We start from the raw sequence: 19,095 nt of genomic DNA on the forward strand, positions 1-19,095 counted from the left end.
CAATAAATAATTCAGGCGAGCTTATATTGTGTCCGACGTTCTTCCAGTCCTCTTGCTGCCAATGAAACTTGTATATAATTTATTCGAAAGCTCTACACTTGCAATAACTTCTTGTAAAAATATAAGCTAGTATTTTTTTTTCAATGAATTATTCACTAACAATTCATTTAATATACTCGAAAAGGATTTACTTTTATAGCCAATTATTAAGGAAGATAGTTTTGTTAAATTTTGAACTGGAGTTTAATTAATCATGGTCTGAACTGAACCAATTGCATTCAACAATAAACATCAAGATAGATAGAATGCAATAATTGCTACATTTTTTAAGACCTTGATTCAAAGAGTAGGCTATAAGTTGAAGGAGTTTTTAACAGTAGCAGATTAAAATCTAATCACACAGTTTGTAACTACATTTCAATTAAGGCTCAAAGTAGTAGCTATTAAATAACGAGACTGATGCTGCTACAGAAGAACTATGCATGCGCCAAATCCTAACGACCGACATCTGTGCAGCGTAAAGGCTTCCTCTTTCGATTGCAGCGTCTCACGTGTTTATAGAGAAATCTGTCTGACCGGAAAATATGTTTGTGTAAGAGGTGTTAGTTTCGTTTTGCGCGAAAACATGATACTACACATGTAGTAGAGCAACTGAATTGTCGTGAAATTTCACATGATACTTGGTAAAACTGCTACTGAAACTTATCTTTTATTAAAAGAAGTTTATGGCGATGAATGTTAATCACATGCGCAAGTTTTTGAGTGGTTCAAGCGTTTTCAAGATGGCCGAGAAGACGTCGGAGATGAAGTCCGCCCGGGTCGCCCTTCCACGTCCAAAACGGATGAAAATATCGATTATAATTAATCAACATTACTACATGTGAGGTGCTTGCTCAACTCCGTGAAAGAGTAAGGAAAAAAAACGACCCGATTTGTGGAAGAACAAGTCATAGGGTTCTCCAACAAGACAACGCGCCGGCTCACACTGTATTGTCTGTCAAGACGTTTCTAGCCAAGTACAACATCCCAGTTTTAGGGCCATCCGCCTGATCCGCCTGACCTGTGGCCCCATGTGACTTTTATCTGTTCCCAAAGTCAAATCTTCAGTTTGTTGAAGCTGTGAAAGAAAAAGCGGCACGCGTCATGCAGGAGCTCACAGAAAAAGACTTCCAGCACTGTTTCGAACAATGGTAAATTCGCATAGAGCGTTGTAGGGATAGGGGAGGGATGTATATTGAAGGTGATAATAACTAAATATGTATAAATTTAAAATAAAATGTTTTACAGCAATAGTCTCGTTATTTAATAGCCACACCTCGTATTGTCCATCGCCGGACAGTAATAATGGGCGTGCTAAGTCCATGCTGATGTCATGCGAGTGTGCGGAGAAACCGTGGGTCCTTTGACCATTTTTACCCTTAAATAAGGAGACTTGACTCGCTATGTAATGGTATCGTAAGCCACAGCCTGCTGGAGTAATGTTTCTAGGCTCACGAGCTGTGGAAAGGTTTTGCAATGATGATGCAATGAAGAAGTCCCCTTTTATCTACTGGGTGGAAGAAGGATGGTCTGGTTTGCCTTCAGGAAAAGTTCCGTCATCTTCTTATTCCTTCACATCCAGGGCCGACAGCTGGAAAAGAACCTAGGATATCTGCGTGGGAATCCAAGTATACGCTAACCTCTGAAGTAAAAAACTTTCCTTTGAACTAAAAATAATCTATGGATCAATGTTCAAGTAGGAATTACTCTTATCATGGTCTAGCTTCTTAGGGTCCCCTTTTTATGGGAATTTCTATCTTTAAAGCGAGAAAATTCCATCGAGATGGTGCCGGAAGCCAATGACCAAAGATTTAGTCGCGCCTATATGTAGTCAAAAAGTTAGAAGGAACTGCCAACATAAACAACATAATGGCGAATGTAATTTACATTAAACAATTTTTTCGATTTTTTCTTTTACATTCATAGAAAAAACCAATTAAAGATAATATTAATCGCAGTCATAAATGAAAAGTCGTTCATTTTCCACCAGATTTTCTTGAAAGAGAAACGCTAATAGAGCTTAGCTTTGGCCTTGCTCTAGTTATTTTATTATCAGAAAATATAATGGGAATTCAACGTCGGAGATGAGAAATAATAGACTTACTCTATCTCGATCTAATCATATTACTTGGAAGTGATAGGTCTTCTCGCCAAGCTCCAAAACTAATGCCCAAATATTTCGATCGGACATACAGTATGACGCTTTGGTTTCTACTACGCTTTAAAGAAAAGATATTAGAAATGAATCATTGTTTCGTTATCCCAGTCCTAACAAGTTCCTCTCAGAGGATTTTGGGAGGGCGGAAACAGTGCCTCGCGATTTGTCCTGTTGTTTCACGGACAAAAATTTGGACACCCTAGCCCGTTGAGCTGTAGAAACCCCTTAAAACAAAGAAATCTAAGAGCAATCAGCTGGACTTGAAGTACCCAAAACGTAGGTTTTCAATGTCTTTAATCGCTAAGATAATCTCCCTTCCCGTTGCCATAGTAACAATTAAAAACTAATATTTATTATTGCAAAGAGGGCTGATTTAGTATAGTAATGTAAGCTTAGAATGGAAGAATTTTCTGTAGCAATAAAATCAACGAACATTCAGATAAGTGGCACAATGTTCCCAAAAGTCTGTTCAGATCTTGGCGTGTGCTGACGACGTAGACTTCATAGGTAGAACCTTCTAAGACATGTGAAATGCTTTTCTGAGCTTGTCAAAAGCTGCCGAGAAGAATGTAGGACTTGTTATGATGATGATGTTAATGTTGGACCAAATTTTGTAATGGTAAAGTAGTAAAGTAATCTCCTACTTTTTTTTTTTTTTTTTTTCAGGCGGTGCTTAACGTCTAACTACCAATTAGGTGTTGAGAACGGGGGGCGTAAGCTCATACTTTTCTATAAACAATTTTTTCTAACAAATAAAAAAGTAGTCATATGCGGGATTCGAACTGGTGATCTTCTACACACAAAGCCAAGCTCTTAACCACTAGACCAACCTGCGAATGGATCTTATGAATAGGGAGATTCGCACTTTTCTGTCAGCCAAGCTGTACTGAAGGCCCTTATTTCCTTCAAAACAACCTCTTCTCCTGGTTTGGGAATTTAGAAAGGCCCTGGAACTACAGGCTCGGCGTAATAAAGTTCGGCTGGGATGAAACAGACGACCAACTGACCAGGAATGGAGCTACCAATCCTTTCATTGGCCCGGAACCAGTCCTGGGGAGCACCAAAGGTTTGCAGTTCTCAATCCAATCTCAGAGATTGGCTCTGAAGAGAGCATGAAAAGAACTGGGTTAAACGTTTCCTGGTGTTAAACACGGCAAGAGTGTCTTGCCCTTGCTGTGTGATCATAGAGCCAAAGAGACTCTGGGCTTGGGTAGAAATCAGATTACTCTGATAACAGGCTTATTCACAGGGGCATGGTAAGAAAGCAGTTCTGTACAAGGTGGGGCTTATTAGCTCAGGAACCGTTGTGCAGATTGTGTCAGGAAGAGGAGGAAACGGCGTTGCAATCGGTTGCGCTACGATATCTTTGGAACTTTCGAGACCAAAGGAGATAGTAGCGCAAAAAGAACTAGTAGGGAAAGTCCTCAACCTCTTTAGCATGGGAGGTTTCGTCTACTAGATCCAAAGGTGAGGGCACAATAAGCCTCTGTTGGCTGCGGTGCCGTGGAGCATAGTTTCACCCCGATAATCTAACCTTAATCTTAGTTGGGGATCAGAATTCCCAGATTTCCCATTATAAAAAAGCAAACTTTTTAAAAATTCTCTTGGATAAATATGGGCTAGCCTTTCTAAGTTGAGTTAGATCAATGTTAAGTTGTTTTAGAGAGAGCTGTGCAGAACGAGAGTAGTTCAATATATAATAAATCCGAGAGAAGTGATTAAATGTTTGCCTTGCCTTCAATTACGTCAAAATTGTCTACAAAGTAAATTCCTTCTTTGCAGCCATAAGTATCTTTCCATTTGAAATTATTATTATTTTCCCCAAAAACCTCAAAAATATTAGTTAAGAGAAAGAGAATTATCTAATCAATTAGCTTAATTCTAATTAGAAGATGCTAAGATAAGCTATGTTAGTTTGGACACATCTAGCACCTAAAAGCCGGCCATTAGCTTTAGCTTGAAGTGCCATCTAGAGGATAAGTAGCTTCTTCAAGAGATTCTTCACCAAGAAAAAGCTTTCGATTCAAGAAGAATTGGATTGACCCGGAACTAGAACAAGTGGAGATTTTACTTTAAAACAGGAGGCCGGACAAATTGCTCTGCCATTGGCTGGATAAAGAAACTCAAGTCAGATTGAAGAACGGCAGATTTAGGATTTAGTTTTACAGCGCCTAGTTGCGAGTTCAACCTTATAGAGGCAGGTATTGGTGTAGTGGTTATGAAGAGTGAATTTATAAAAGGGAGATCACCAGTTCAAATCACAAGAATAACAAATTTTTATACGCAATTTTCTTATTTTAAAATTATGCAATTTTCGTTTCTAAATTATGTGCATTTAGCCACAATCAAAAGGGCTAGAAACGTTCATAGAAACTGCAATTTTTTATTTTCTATTATTATTCTACTAATGAGAATTTAAAATAAAATTTGATTGCTTAAATTTAAAAACAAAAATATTCAAGAACAACAGATAAATTAGGCATTATCTGTTCGCGGCTAACTAAAATCAACAAAAGTGCTGAATCATATAAACAGATCGCATGAATTTAAAGATAAAAAGATATTATTGATCAAAAAACCACCAGAAAAATAAGGAATTGACACGTGGATTGAGTAGAAAAAAATGGTAATTTCTGTCCCCGACAATTGACACAGTCAAGGACAGTACTGAATGTTATAAATAGGGGCCGCTCAATTTGGTAAGGTAAGATTTTAATCGCAGACATAGGGCGGGTATTGGTCTAGTGGTCAAGAGAATGGCTTTGTGTGTGAGAGATCGCTAGTTCGAATCCCGCCATACGGCTACTTTTTATTTGTTAGAAAAAAATTGTTTATAGTAAAGTATGAGCTCCGCCCCCCCGTCTGCAATATCTAACTGTGGTAGTTGGACGTTAAGTTCCGTCTTTAAATAAAACAGGCAATTACTTTACTTTTACTTATTTATCGCAGGCAAAATATAACTTCGCTAATGCAAGCAGTTAGAATGCTCAGTTTATTTAAAAATCTTGAGAAAAAAAAAATCAGAAATTAAGTACTTATATTTATAATGACGTGAAGTAGTACATTAGAGAGTTGCACAATGTTGCAGTTACCTTAAAGAACCCCCCAAAAATCAATTTTCTGGGAATAAGTTCCTAATAAAAAAAAAAGACAAGAATTTAAATGGAGAAGTAGTTTATGAATTTGGGGAATTAGGTACAATAAAGGGAAGGCTTTATTAGTTCTTTGACGAAACGAATGACTCTAAATTTGTGAAGTTGCCACGATTATACTGGTCAGGACATAATCAAAGAATGGAGAGTAAGATAGCTAAGAGATTGGTATTCCACAAGTTGATAAGCAATAGGAAAGGTAAGTAGACTCCAGGCAAGATGGTTAGAACAGGGATCAAGAAATACAAGTCGAGTTAGAGTAGAATAAAACTGATAGTGGTTAGTTGTGGACGTTCAACGTGATCACTGAGAGAGGATTTTAGTGCAGGTCCAGAGCTCGAGAAGGACTGTAGAGCCGAGTATGTATATACATGTGCGACATTGCAACAATTTAAAGCAATAATAAAACGACAATAATACAAAACCGAAATTGAGTATTTTATAATTTCGTTTCCGAACACTCAAAACCGTTTAAAAAAACATTCCTTTCCGTAGATAACACCCCTGATTTTGAAAAGATAACACAATCGCCTAACTAAAAGGAATCTAATTTCTTCTAATCCCCATCGCAACCAAGTCCATCCAAATCCAAAAATCCTCTCCAGATTCTTTCTACAAAATCTCCCAAACTTCCTCACCATAATGGCCTAAATAGCCTTTCCCGTTTCTGATCTAGTTCTCACTAGAAACTTTGCTAAAGGAGTTTATTAAAGGCTATTCGCCGAGGCTGACTGCAGAATTAATCCGCCAAGGCCGTGGGGCTATCAGGATGATTGTAGGTCTATTAACTGGCCACTGCAGACTCAGAAAACACATGCATCGCATGGGCCTGGCAGATGATAGCCTTTGTAGGTTCTGTCAGGAAGAGGAGGAAACAGCACTGCACGTGTTGTGCCAGTGTGAAGGGCTTGTTTGGCTAAGGATGTTACTTCTCGGGGAGGAAAAACCAAGGCCTGTGAGCTTTACCCAAGAGTCGCTCTCCAGCATTAAGAGTCTAATTAAAAGGACAGGTCTGGAGGGTGAGCTTTAAAGTTAGGGGAGCCACAATAGACCCAAAGGGGTCGCAGTGGCGTAGGCCCTGAGGCCACCCAAATTTAATCTAATCTAAACCCATAATTAAACCTTGGTTATCATCTACCATTTAAAAAAAAAAGAACCTATGAATCAACTGAAGCGCAACTGGTCTAGATAACCAAACATTTAACTCAAAATAATGTAATTGTGTGGTTAGGAAGACAATTGGCTTGTACTTCGTTATCTCTGTAAACAGTTTTACTTGATCTAATTCGCTGTACCGTTGTAAAAGTACAAATGTAAAGTAATCGCCAGTTTTTGGAGGCGGGGCTTAACGTCCAACTATCAATTAGGTGTCGTGGGTGGGGACAGAAGCTCATACTTTACTATTAAACAATTTTTTCTAACAAATAAAAAGTAGCCTTACGCGGGATTCGAACTGGTGAACTCTTGCACACTAAGCAACGCTCTTAACCACTAGACCAACCGCTCCACCGTACAGCTGTATATAAATAAACGGGAAAAAAAGTTACAATGAAGTAAAAAATAATAAAAAAATTTTGTTTTGTGACCGAGATAAAAATAATATTTTCCCAGCACCCAGTAAACAGAAATAGACCAAATAGATGCGACGATTAAAATCATCCAAAAGAGTTCCCAATCAATTCTATTGGTAAGCATTATTTGTCAATCATTTGCACGCTTGTTCACATTTGCGCACTATAAAACCAATTAAACGTCAGGCAAAATGGTGTGTATTTGTTGTGTGAGTAGGATATTGTGATAGTCACCATATCTAGGTCCACACAATAGTCGGAAGTTTGCTATTTATATATAACGAACAATGAGAGTATATTACGGCTGCAGACTGATAGAGAAAGAGCTATCCTGTCTGTTACGAGGATCTGGGTGGGACAAGAGGGATTTTCTAAAACAAGAACAAACGGTGCTCCAGAGAATTGTGAAGGCGTGTTTTGTTAAAATGGAGAAGAGAAACCAGCATTTGAATTATTCGCTAGTTTGAAGTTCAGGAGAGAAGAGTTTTAGTTTGGTTTGAGGAGGCAGGATGAAGAGGAATGATCCTGCAAGTACAGGATGGTACAGGAAATATTTCGAATTACCTCTTTTTTATTATTTTGGAAATTACTGTTATTTGACGCTTTATATTATCTTCACCGTCAATAAATACGACGCTATTTTGTGGCGTGTTCATCGGCAGAGGGGTAAAGAACGGGCCAGTATAGTAGTGGGGCGCTGGTTTAGAGCACTGCACTCATATAACCAGAGTCGCTAATGCCGAACCTACTGAGTCAATAGTGAGTATTCACGCTGAACGCAACTCTTAGCACCGAACTACTAAATAGTATTTGAACTAACAGTAACTTACAATATATAATTTCACTTTAAGTTAAATAAAAATAATAAATAAGTGAAGTTTTTTTTATTCTCAACTCAAAGAAGATTTCCCACAAAGGAAGCCAAAAGAAAGCACATTAAAAGGTCAGCATGCTTACCGGCAAGTTACTTCTTGTGACCGCATTATTCAACATGCTTCTTCTACTCTCATCAACTTGTATAGCCCATCCAGTCAGCAATCCTCAAGATGTAAATATAGATTTACTTATTTTGTAATTTTTATTCTTAAATTAAGATTTTTTAATTTTTTTTTTTTTGGTTTATTGGAATCGAACCTAAGTTTCAAAACATAGAGAGTAATCTAAACAATATTATAATGAATTGAAGTAGCCTAAATTATTATAAAATTTGAATAAAACAAATCAAGCTTTTTCCGAACATATCTAAATGGCTGAAATTACGAGCGGTAGTATGAATTAAATGTTAGGGTTACTTGCTGATTTGTGTAACTTTTCATTATTTCAATTGGTTGAAAAATAAAAATAAATAAATGCCAATTTCAGTCATGATATTTTATTTATTGTGCCAAGCTTTCGATCTAAGAAATTAGGGTCACCTTCAGGGCTTATTGTTTACTAACAAGACAAAGGATACACTAACTTATCAAATAATCATATAAAAATATGATAATAAACAATAAGCCCTGAAGGTGACCTTAAGTCCCTAAATCGAAAGCTTAGCACAATAAATAAAATATCGTGACTGAAATTGGCATTTATTTTTTTCAATCTACTGAAGCTTTTTGACGTTTAATCAGCACCCTTTTACACCCAATTTTTTTGAATTCTTAACTTTTTTATTAAGGAGATTTACAATTTACGTAATAGATTGGTCATTTTTGAGAAAAAAAAGATGTTATCTTCTGAAAAATTATTCTCTGAAAAAAAAATCCCCCACAAGAAAGGCAACCTTATTTCATTTAAACAAAATTATCGCATCGTATTTTAACGAGACAAAAACTATTTCATTCGTGTTAAAGTACCCGTTTTTGAAATCCTTTAAGGCTCTCCCCCCCCCCAAATTGTGCTTTGTGTATGTACAAATTATCTCGGGGGGAAAAAACGCAGCTGAAACTTACAATACTTCGATTTGGTTCCAACATTAATTTTGGAATGAAAATTTTCTTTAATTTGGAAGGGCACTAATTCATATTTTCAAGGCATTGTTCCAAATTCAAATTGATCTACCACAAAGTTCAATTGTGCTGGCAGTTTAAAGAGAAATTTTAGCATTGAAATTCTCTAAAAAACAATTTAAAATAAGCGCGATCAGCTATGAAATCAGCAACAAATGGCCATGGAACAAGGCAATTTGATTCTCAGGAAATTGAAGCGAGAATTTCAATATATTGCAATGGTACTGCACCGCAATTTTGTATTTTATTAAAGAAAATTTGGCGGCAATATAATTTGTCAATAAATTAAAAACCCTAAAGTGATGTGATAAATAGTATGTTTCGAAAAATTAAAAAAAAAAAATCTAATTAGAGTACATCATTTTTAGAGGTTACCAAAAATAAAAGCTATTTTAAAAAGAAAGACCGCCTAAATAATGTTTTTCAATTATGTTAGATAAAATTGCACGGAATTGTTCATCGCCTACGCTACCCCATGGGTCTCTCTTGTTGATGGCAAGAACAATGCAAGATTTTTCAAAAACTATTTACCCAAAAATAAAGGACGATTTATCCACTCCAAAATCGGGATTGGATAAACTTTTTATAGAATTTTGGAATTAATAGAAAAAAATATCCTTAATTTTTTGAGAAAAGTTGTACGTTGCTATTAGTTACTGGCATCAGCATCTCTCTTAGTAAAACCTAACAGTCTTTCCAGGTAGAATCTAAGGTTCAAGGCATAAGAAATTTAAGTCTACTGTGTTTTGTTTTGTTTTTTTAAGTCAAAAGATCCGCTATTTTCTGTTAAGCTGGTTTAACAAGCAATCTCGCAACGTCAAGATTAACAATGGAATGATGCAAGTAATTAGAATCCCTAGTCGAACTTTGGGCTGTCTTCGTGCTGTACAGCATTAAAGACAATGAAAGTGGTCTTCGAATTGGAACAGCAAGTGGGCCCCTCAAAAGAATTGAATCCTTTTGAACGCATTTCGGTAGAACCATCTCAGTTTCAGTCAAAAAGATTACGTAATTAAAATAATGAATCCAACTAAAGGAGTTATTAAACAAAAATGCCTATCGCTTTTAGGATGAAACATTTCCCCACGAAAATGAATTAAGGATGTTCTCAGCAGCTGGAAGCTTTAAAAACAGTTTCGCCAACTGTTAAAAATTTGAATAGAAATTAAAAGTGCTGATAGAATTTTCGAATTTGTAAATAATTAGTTAATCAAGAATGCAACTTGAATTGACAGAGCCGTGTTATAATTGAAACGCAACCCCCATTATACGAGCTGTGGCTATTAAATAACGAGACTATTGCTGTAAAACATTTTATTGTAAATTTATACAAATTTAGTTATTATCACCTTCAATGTACACCCCTCCTCTATCCCTACAACGCTACATGAGAATTTACCATTGCTCGAAACAGTGCTGGAAGTCTTTTTCTGTCAGCTCCTGCATGACGCGTGCCGCTTTTTCTTTCACAGCTTCAACGGACTGAAATCGTGATCCTTTTAATGCAGATTTGACTTTGGGAAACATATGGGGCCAGATCAGGCGAATAAGGCGGATGGCCATAAAACTGGGATTTTGTACTTGGCTAGAAACTGTTCTTGACAGACAATGCAGTGTGAGCTGACTCCGGTGTCTTGTTGGGAGAACTCCGTGACTTGTTCTTCCACAAATCGGATCGTTTTTTTCCCTTACTCTTTCACGGAGTTGAGCAAGCACCTCACCGGTAGTAATGTTCATTAATTATAATCGATATTTTCATCCGTTTTGGACGTGGAAGGGCGACCCAGGCGGTCATCATCTACGACGTCTTCTCGGCCTTCTTGGAAACGCTTGAACCACTCAAAAACTCGCGCACGTGATTAACATTCATCGCCATAAACTTCTTTTAAATAAAAGATTAGTTTCAGTAGCGGTTTTACCCATGTGAAATTTCACGACAATTCCATTGCTCTACTACATGTGTAGTATCATGTTTTCGCGCAAAACGAAACTAACACCTCTTACACAAACGTGAGACGCTGCAATCGAAAGAGAAGGCTTTAAACTGCACAGCTGTCGGTCGTTAGGATTTGGCGCGTGTATAGTTTTTCTGTAGCAGCATCAGTCTCGTTATTAAATAGCCACACCTCGTAATGCAAGTCAACAATACCTAACCAGGAGCCGAACTGTAGGAGAGTCTTAGTCTTAGCTAGTCTCTGCCCTCTACGGGAGACACAGTGAACCCTGTCATAACGTAAATGTTTTCTAAATCTAAGTAATGATAAGTAGTTCAGCAAGAACACTAAACCCACAAATTGGGCAAAAAGTAAACCAACTTTATGAAAAGTGGGGCTAACAGAGTGGTTTTTATTGTTAGGCTGGGATATCCAATTAAAAGTACTAAAAGAAATGGATTTAGCCCTATCTTGGGATATCACCCATCTCCTAATTAGCTCATAATATGTCTACGAAGAAATCAATTATAAATAACCATTTTTTCATTAAATGTAAAATGGCTTCTTGCTTGAGATAATTGAAAAATAATAAATTCTTGAATAAAAAGAAAAATAATAAATAAAACAATGAAAATAGCATAAAATCCTAAACAAAAGATAAGATGTTTAAAAAAAAAGGAAAGAAGAAATTAGCTTCAGAATATTTATGTGGCCAGTATGTTATCACTGAGGTGGGAAATAGCAGGCCACTGCAGATGGTTTAGTTGTTAAAAGGATGGATAGGGCAAAGGGTAGAGGAGCTGCAGGCAAATACCGTTGGAATGGTGCCAAGGAAGATTAATGGAAAAGACTGCAGAGGAACTAAACTTGGCAGATAATCAATTTTAGTTTGAATCCTATAAAGATTTGAGTGTTATTAATATGATTGCTATAAAAAAATTTGTATTAAATTTTTATGATTATTTAAATTGAATTTATGGATTGGAAACTTGTTAAGAAAATATGCCTCAAATAGGGGGATATATTGTTTTGCAGAGTACACTTATCTAATAACAACGGCCTCCTCTATCTTAAATGAAAAGAAAAAAGCAATATGCAAGAATGTAGGATTATAAAATTTGGCGTGAATATACGAGCTAATCCATTTCTTTATTATCTTCTATAATCTAATCGGCCAATTTTCTACGAAGGCACCAAGAGATCTTAATTAATTACAGATCACGATGCTGAGATTTGTTAATAAAAGACGTAAATCATAAATCAGTTGCATTAATTAGAATGTTTACATAAGAAGTTAGGCAACATGGTCACTTATAAATAAGCAATAAAATCGAAGAACGGGGTGCGGAAGTTCATACTTTACTAAAAACAATTTTTTTCAAACAAATAAAAAGTAGCCATACGCGGGATTCGAACCAATGATCTTCTACTCACAAAGCAACGCTCTTGACCACTAGACCAACAATCCATCCCAGAGTAAAAATAATTGGCAGTCATTAATACATTAACTGACTACAAAAAAAAAAAAAAAAACTAATGACTTTTTTGCGGTTCTAAGGGTTATGTGCGGCCTACAGTGAGATATTTTACTACATTAAATCTAGCAAAACTGGGTCACACAGTCTTTTTGTTGTAATTAATCGTAATAAATTTGGTATAATCGATTACTGATTCAAAATTTTGCTTAAAACATTCATGCGTTTCTACTAACTAATCAAGATGAACTAAGTTAATTCAAATCAAATATGAGGCTGGCTTGTTTCAACATTTCGATGAGCATTGGTACCCAGTGTGTGTGTGTGTGTGTGTGTGTGTGTGTGTTTTTTTTTTTTTTTTTTTTTTTAGAAAATTCCTTTATTTCCATCATGCTCCGCTCATTTGAGCACTACATGAAATTAACAAATAACAGTACAAATTCAAATATGACAACTAACGTTTATATAAACACAAAACCACGGGCATAACATAATATAATTAAAACATGGCTATTGTAGAAAATTAAATTATATGTAAGATTCGATAAATTAAGCAAACAAAATCATGGCGGACATTCAATACAGTGACGAAGATAGCTTACTATCTGATTGGCAAATACAATAGGAAATTGTTTTCAATAGTAATTATTATTATTTTTTTTTTTTTTTTTTTTTTTATATTTTTTTTTTTTTTATTTTTATATATTTTTTATTTTTTTATTTTTTTTATTTTATTTATTTATTTATTTTTTTTTATTATTTTTTTTTTTTTTGTACCATTATCTACACACTATTGACCCCTATACAAAAACTCGAGCACACTCCTGACATAAAAGTTGAAATGCCGGAAGAATTGCGGCTGAAGCAAAACAGCCTTGTTGGGTGGCCAATTCTCGCCCTGCGTTAAGACATTCTGCATGAGCAGCCGTCTCGCTGACAGGAGGCATTCGCAATCCCATAGCAGGTGATCAACTGTCTGGGCTGAAAAAGAATCGCATCCACAAGACGAATTTTGCAAAATACCGAATCTCAATAAATAATGTGCCATTTTCCCATGCCCAGTAAGAATCTGAGTTAATCCATAACTTATGGTGAAGTGGTCCATTCGAAGTCGAGCCGTCACAGAGGGAATGAAATCTCTTGTGAGTGTACCCGTGGTTGATTCGTTCCAGAATTGCTCCCAGGCTTCTACACTGCGTTGATACGCCCACTGCTTTAGTGCTGTTTTAGGGAACTTATTGTAGGCTATGGTCAGATCGCTATCTTTTGAAGCTGCTTTTGCCATCAGATCAGCAGTCTCGTTACCCATGATACCCACGTGGGCTCTAACCCAAGAAAAAGAAATAGTGCATTTATTCCGCAGCCTACACAGCCTTGTCCTTATCATCTCAATTAGAGGGTTGTGGTTTTTCCTATTCCGCAAAGAGTCCAAGGTGATACGACTGTCGGTAGCAATTCTTACCTTTTCTCCGAAGAAGAAATGGCCCTCAACCCAGTCCAGAGCCTTAACAATGGCCAACTGCTCAGCCTGGTTATTTGAACAAAACGCCGCCAGACGAAACCCCTCTTGAACCACCACCTGTCTCAACCTCATCACAATAAACGCGCACCCAACAAAATCACCATCCTTACTTCCATCTGTAAAGATGTCTGTATCGTATGTCACCTCCAAGTCCATATGAATAGTTGGTATCTCAGCGGGATGCAGCCAATCCTTAAAGCCAACAGGTGCATCCATAACTGCTCCACCCCAGTCCCTGACTGTTCCACCCGATTGAATAGTATCAATAGTTGATAGTTGCTCTATTTGAAAACAAATCGGCATGACTCCAGCAATCACTCCAGCAGCGCTAAATGAAATAGTGCGATAGCCCTTAATCAAACGCAAAAGAAACAATCTCTGAACCCTTTTGAGTTTCTGCCTATTTTTCTTAAGTCCTAAGGCAGACCTCCAAATAGGAGCCGCATAGGTAATTAGAGGGAGAAACGCACCCTTGTAGATGACACTCAACGCACGACTACCAAGTCCCCAATGCACCTTAGCCGCTCTTGATAATATATTAACAAACTGCCAGCTTTTCTCACAAATGAACTGTAAGTGCCGGTCCCAGCATAGCTTTCTATCAAAAATCACTCCCAGGTACTTCAACTGGTCCACCATTTCTAACTGCACGCCATCAAGATACACTGCTATATTTTCAGAATTTATTCTGTCTCTCCTAGACATATGCAGCACCTTAGATTTGTTTTTGTTGAAGGTAATTTTATTGGCTAAAGCCCAATTTTCTATTGTAGTAAGTATTCTGTTGGCATCAACATTGAGTTCCAAGCCAGATTTTCCAGCAACTAGTATTAACAAGTCATCGGCGAATGCTATAACATCACAACGATCAGGAAGCTGAAGACGGAGGAGATCGTCGTACATAATAACCCAGAATCCTGGGCCGCAACATGATCCTTGTGGACATCCTCTGCTTACTACGGCCTCTTTTGATACTGAATTAAGATTTATACTCGCAGATCTTTGTGTGTGTGTGTGTGTGTGTGTGTGTGTGTGTGTGTGTGTGTGTGTGTGTGTGTGTGTGTGTGTGTGTGAATGCCCCGAGCATTCAGGATAAAATTGAAGACATGTAGGTTAGGTTAGTTTAGATTAGGTTAGGTTAGGTTAGTTTAGATTAGGTTAGGTTAGATTAGATTAGGTTAGGTATATTTTTTTGTATTTTCCAAAGATCCAAAATCTCTGTTTCTTTTTCGTCCTGTCTTATACAAGCTGACTCCGTTAAAAGACAAATCCAATGTACATACGTCGTAAGAAACATTTTTTGATTCAAGAAACTTGAATTGCATTCTAAATATAATTCTCTAAACTAAATATTAGACAGATGAGAATCAGAATAGATGTTTTGTGGGAATCGGATATTCAGCCTATGCCCCTCGAGTCCACGTAACAATATGGCGAGGGGGAGGTATTAAAATTAACGGAAAATAATGCAGTAGATCTAGAAAACAGACAGACATCTTACCCAGACAGTTGTACAAATCGTTAGGTTAAGAAAAATAAGAAGAAATAGTGTTTTTTTAAAATAAATAAATTTAAAAAAATGCACCAAAAATATTTAGTTCAATTATAAAAAGATAATAGTCTGAATGGAATTCATACTGATCACGTGATGATCATATCACATTGGCAGTAAATTTGTAAGTCAGATCAATATGCAAATTAGGTTTTTTTACACTCTCCTGGCCGATATTTTTCAACCAGTGGACAGTTAGACATAAAGAGCAAACCAAATCGCAAGGTCTATCTTGACGTAATAACTAATTTTAAGAATAGTTCTTTATAAATTTAAATAGACTAGATTTTCAGTTGAATTATGTTAAAAGTAAGATGTACAATATTTATAAATAAGTTTCCTTAAAATATCTTACAATTCCTAAACAGCTCTGTAACTTTTAAGTTCAAAGTAACTTTCAACTATTGTTCCCGCTGAGAGACAACTTAAAGAAATAAATCATTCTACTTCCTTTCCGTGAGAAAGCGTCTACCATATGTGGAACCGTTTTAAAAGAAATGTGACTAGGGGCTGGCAAAACTTAGTTTAACCCTTGAGAGAACAAACGAGGTGTGGCTATTTAAATAACGAGACTATTGCTGTAAAACATTTTATTTTAAATTTATACATATTTAGTTATTATCACCTTCAATATACACCACTCCCCTATCCCTACAACGCTCCATGCGAATTTACCATTGTTCTGAAACAGTGCTGGAAGTCTTTTTCTAGTCACCTCCTGCATGACGCGTGCCGCTTTTTCTTTCACAGCTTCAACGGACTGAAATCGTGTTCCTTTTTGATGCAGATTTGACTTTGGGGAACAGATCTAAAGTCATATGGGGCCAGGTCAGGCGAATAAGGCGGATGGCCTAAAACTGGGATGTTTGTACTTGGCTAAAAAACGTCTTGACAGGCAATGCAGGTGAGCTTGTCTTGATGGAGAACCCCGTGACTTGTTCTTCCACAAATCGGGTCGTTTTTTTTCCTTACTCTTTCACGGAGTTGAGCAAGCACCTCACCGGTAGTAATGTTCATTAATTATAATCGATATTTTCATCCGTTTTGGACGTGGAAGGGCGACCCGGGCCCTCATCATCTCCGACGTCTTCTCGGCCTTCTTGGAAAAGCTTGAACCACTCACAAACACGCGCACGTGATTAACATTCATCGCCATAAACTAGATAAGTTTCTGTAGCGATTTTACCAAGTATCATGTGAAATTTCACGACAATTCGTTGCTCCTTTACATGTGTAGTACCATGTTTTCGCGCAAAACGAAACAAACACCTCTTACACAAACGACGGTTCCAGTCAGACAAATTTCTCTACCAAACACGTGAGAAGCTGTAATCGAAAGAGAAGGCTTTACGCTGCACAGCTGTCGGTCGTTAGGATTTGGCACATGCACAGTTCTTCTGTAGCAGCATCAGTCTAGTTATTTAATAGCCACACCTCGTAATGCAAGCGAACAATACCTAACCGGAGCCGAACTGTAGGAGAGCCTTAGCTAGTCTCTGCCCACTACAAGAGACACAGTGAACCCTATCATGGCGTAAATGGACATTCTACTCCCCTTCAGAGGTCCCGATTCAGATTTGGTTAGGTGTGATGTGAGCTCGCAACATAATATAATATAATGAAGCGATAAAATAGTAATTAAAATTAATTAACTTTAAATTCAAATTAATTAATAAAAAAAAATAATAATATTTTTCATTTATGAATAATACGAGGTTCAGGATAAGAGGACAATTTGAAAATTATGATTGAATTATTATATTAAATAAGTGCAAGTCCAAATTAAGTGTTCCGATCTGATTTATCTGATCTTATTTGAAAATTAATGTTACTAAACCAAATGCGTTTTTCTTTTTGTTACCAGGTAGAGAAACAGATGCGACAAACACCGCAAACACATTGCCTACGTTTTCGAAAATTCGATATGATAAGAAGATGTCGTCGTTATAGGGTACGAAGACAACGGTGACTACAATTATATATACTAAACCATCATCCGCATCTTGTACATACACTTAATCAACCTCCACAATTTCCACATTATTTGATCTCAACATAAATTATAATTATATGATTTCTTTTATATACAGGGTATTTAATTACACCCCAAAAGTCTAATAAGGGACCACTTAATTTAAAAAATTTTCTATTCGTCGAGATTGGATTAATTTAAAGTGTTTTTCTTTTTTTTTTTTTATACATATATTAATTTAATATTAAATCACAACTTAACATAGAAATGTTAAGCACCATTAATATGTGTGTATATATTTTTAATTTTTTTTACTTATTTGTTTTTTTTTCTACTTAATACAGAAATTTTGTAACTATATTTACTCATTTTAAAATGCTTCTCTCTTTATTTAATTTAAATAATAAAAATTTAATACACCTATACTAAATTATATGAAATATGAGAAGTTCCTAATGTGCTCTTATTAGCTGGCATATACAAAAAAAATAAAATAATAATTAAAAAAACTGATGAATGTTATAATTTATAAAAGTTAAATCAAATATTAATGTCTCCATTTTAAATTATTTTAATAAAATAAAATTCACTGATTATAAATTTTGACAAAAAATAAATAAAGACCAATTACTGTAGGAGTTCTTTGGACTCAAGTTTACAAACACTACATTTCAATAATCTGTTGAGATTTTATCGAGTCTCTGATTATATCAGCCAGAGCATGTGGTTTTTTTTTCTTTTTAAAGTTTCCTAACCTGCGTGCTATTAAAGATAAAATCAGCTATATTATCCAGTACAGCACACCTAACCACATTTTCAAACTATTTTTAAGTGTTTATAAAATGTATAATGTTCCTTTAAATAGTTCAATTGTGAGCTTTTCTAGACAAAAAAAAAAAATTGACTGAGTCTTATTGTTAAAAATGTATATTTAGAAATAAATACTATTATTTATTATCATATTATGGCTATGACTCAATACATTATAATTTTACGTCGTACTGAAGAAAAAAAAAGAAAAGAAATTTACACCTAAAAGCTGCACATGTTCTGCTAAAAATCGAAGTTAAAACGCTATAAGTTAAGCTGCATAATTGGCGGTGTCTAACACACATAGGTTATCACCATTTCTAGTGAAAGATAATCAAAAGGAGAAGTAGAATTGGCAATAACCTGGTTACCAAGAGATCGCTAGTAACCTACCATGTTTTAAAACAAAAGAATCAGTGACCTCTGGTGAGAATAGTATTAATCACAAAAAAAATCCTGAGAAGATTGAATAATATAATGGATGCGATACTATGAAATTCATATAAATCTTCATTCATAACAATCTAGAAAATTGCTTCTATTAATGTTAAATTTTATCGAAGATGTTTAGTTTATAAATCGGTTGTGCCAGACATAAATTGAAAGCAACCAAACGCAAACACAATCTACTAACCTAACTACACTGCAATCATATTCAAAAGAATGTTTACTAAATAATATATTTAAAAAAAGCAAGAGTAAATAATTTGTTACACAATTATGTAAATATGTTATAAATGAAAGTGATTGGTTATTAGATAAACAAATAGTAAATATCGATGAAGCAATTTTCAAAAAAATCTGATTAAAATAAAAACTCAAAAACCTATCCTGCAATGTTTAAAATGATTTTTGAAATTCAAATTATGTTTTAAAATTACTGGTTATTTAAGGCGATGAAACAAGTTACTTACTC

At 35.7% G+C, this 19,095-nt stretch overlaps 2 protein-coding genes across 2 annotated transcripts in view; one reads left to right on the forward strand and one right to left on the reverse strand.

Annotated features, from left to right (window-relative positions):
• The window catches only part of l(2)05287 (WD repeat-containing protein l(2)05287), a 43,574-nt gene that overhangs the window by 14,524 nt on the left and 9,955 nt on the right, over nt 1–19,095 (reverse strand). The window lies entirely within an intron of this gene.
• LOC141447205 (uncharacterized) lies at nt 7,622–18,329 on the forward strand. The gene is made up of 2 exons (XM_074114503.1): nt 7,622–7,968; nt 17,262–18,329. Exons 1-2 carry the CDS (start codon nt 7,870–7,872, stop codon nt 17,364–17,366), a joined length of 204 nt encoding a protein of 67 aa, XP_073970604.1. The 5' UTR covers nt 7,622–7,869; the 3' UTR covers nt 17,367–18,329.

This window comes from Rhodnius prolixus, unplaced genomic scaffold (genome assembly GCF_049639745.1).
Source record: "Rhodnius prolixus isolate KJV_2025 unplaced genomic scaffold, Rpr scaffold_7, whole genome shotgun sequence".
NCBI classification, from domain to species: domain Eukaryota; kingdom Metazoa; phylum Arthropoda; class Insecta; order Hemiptera; family Reduviidae; genus Rhodnius; species Rhodnius prolixus.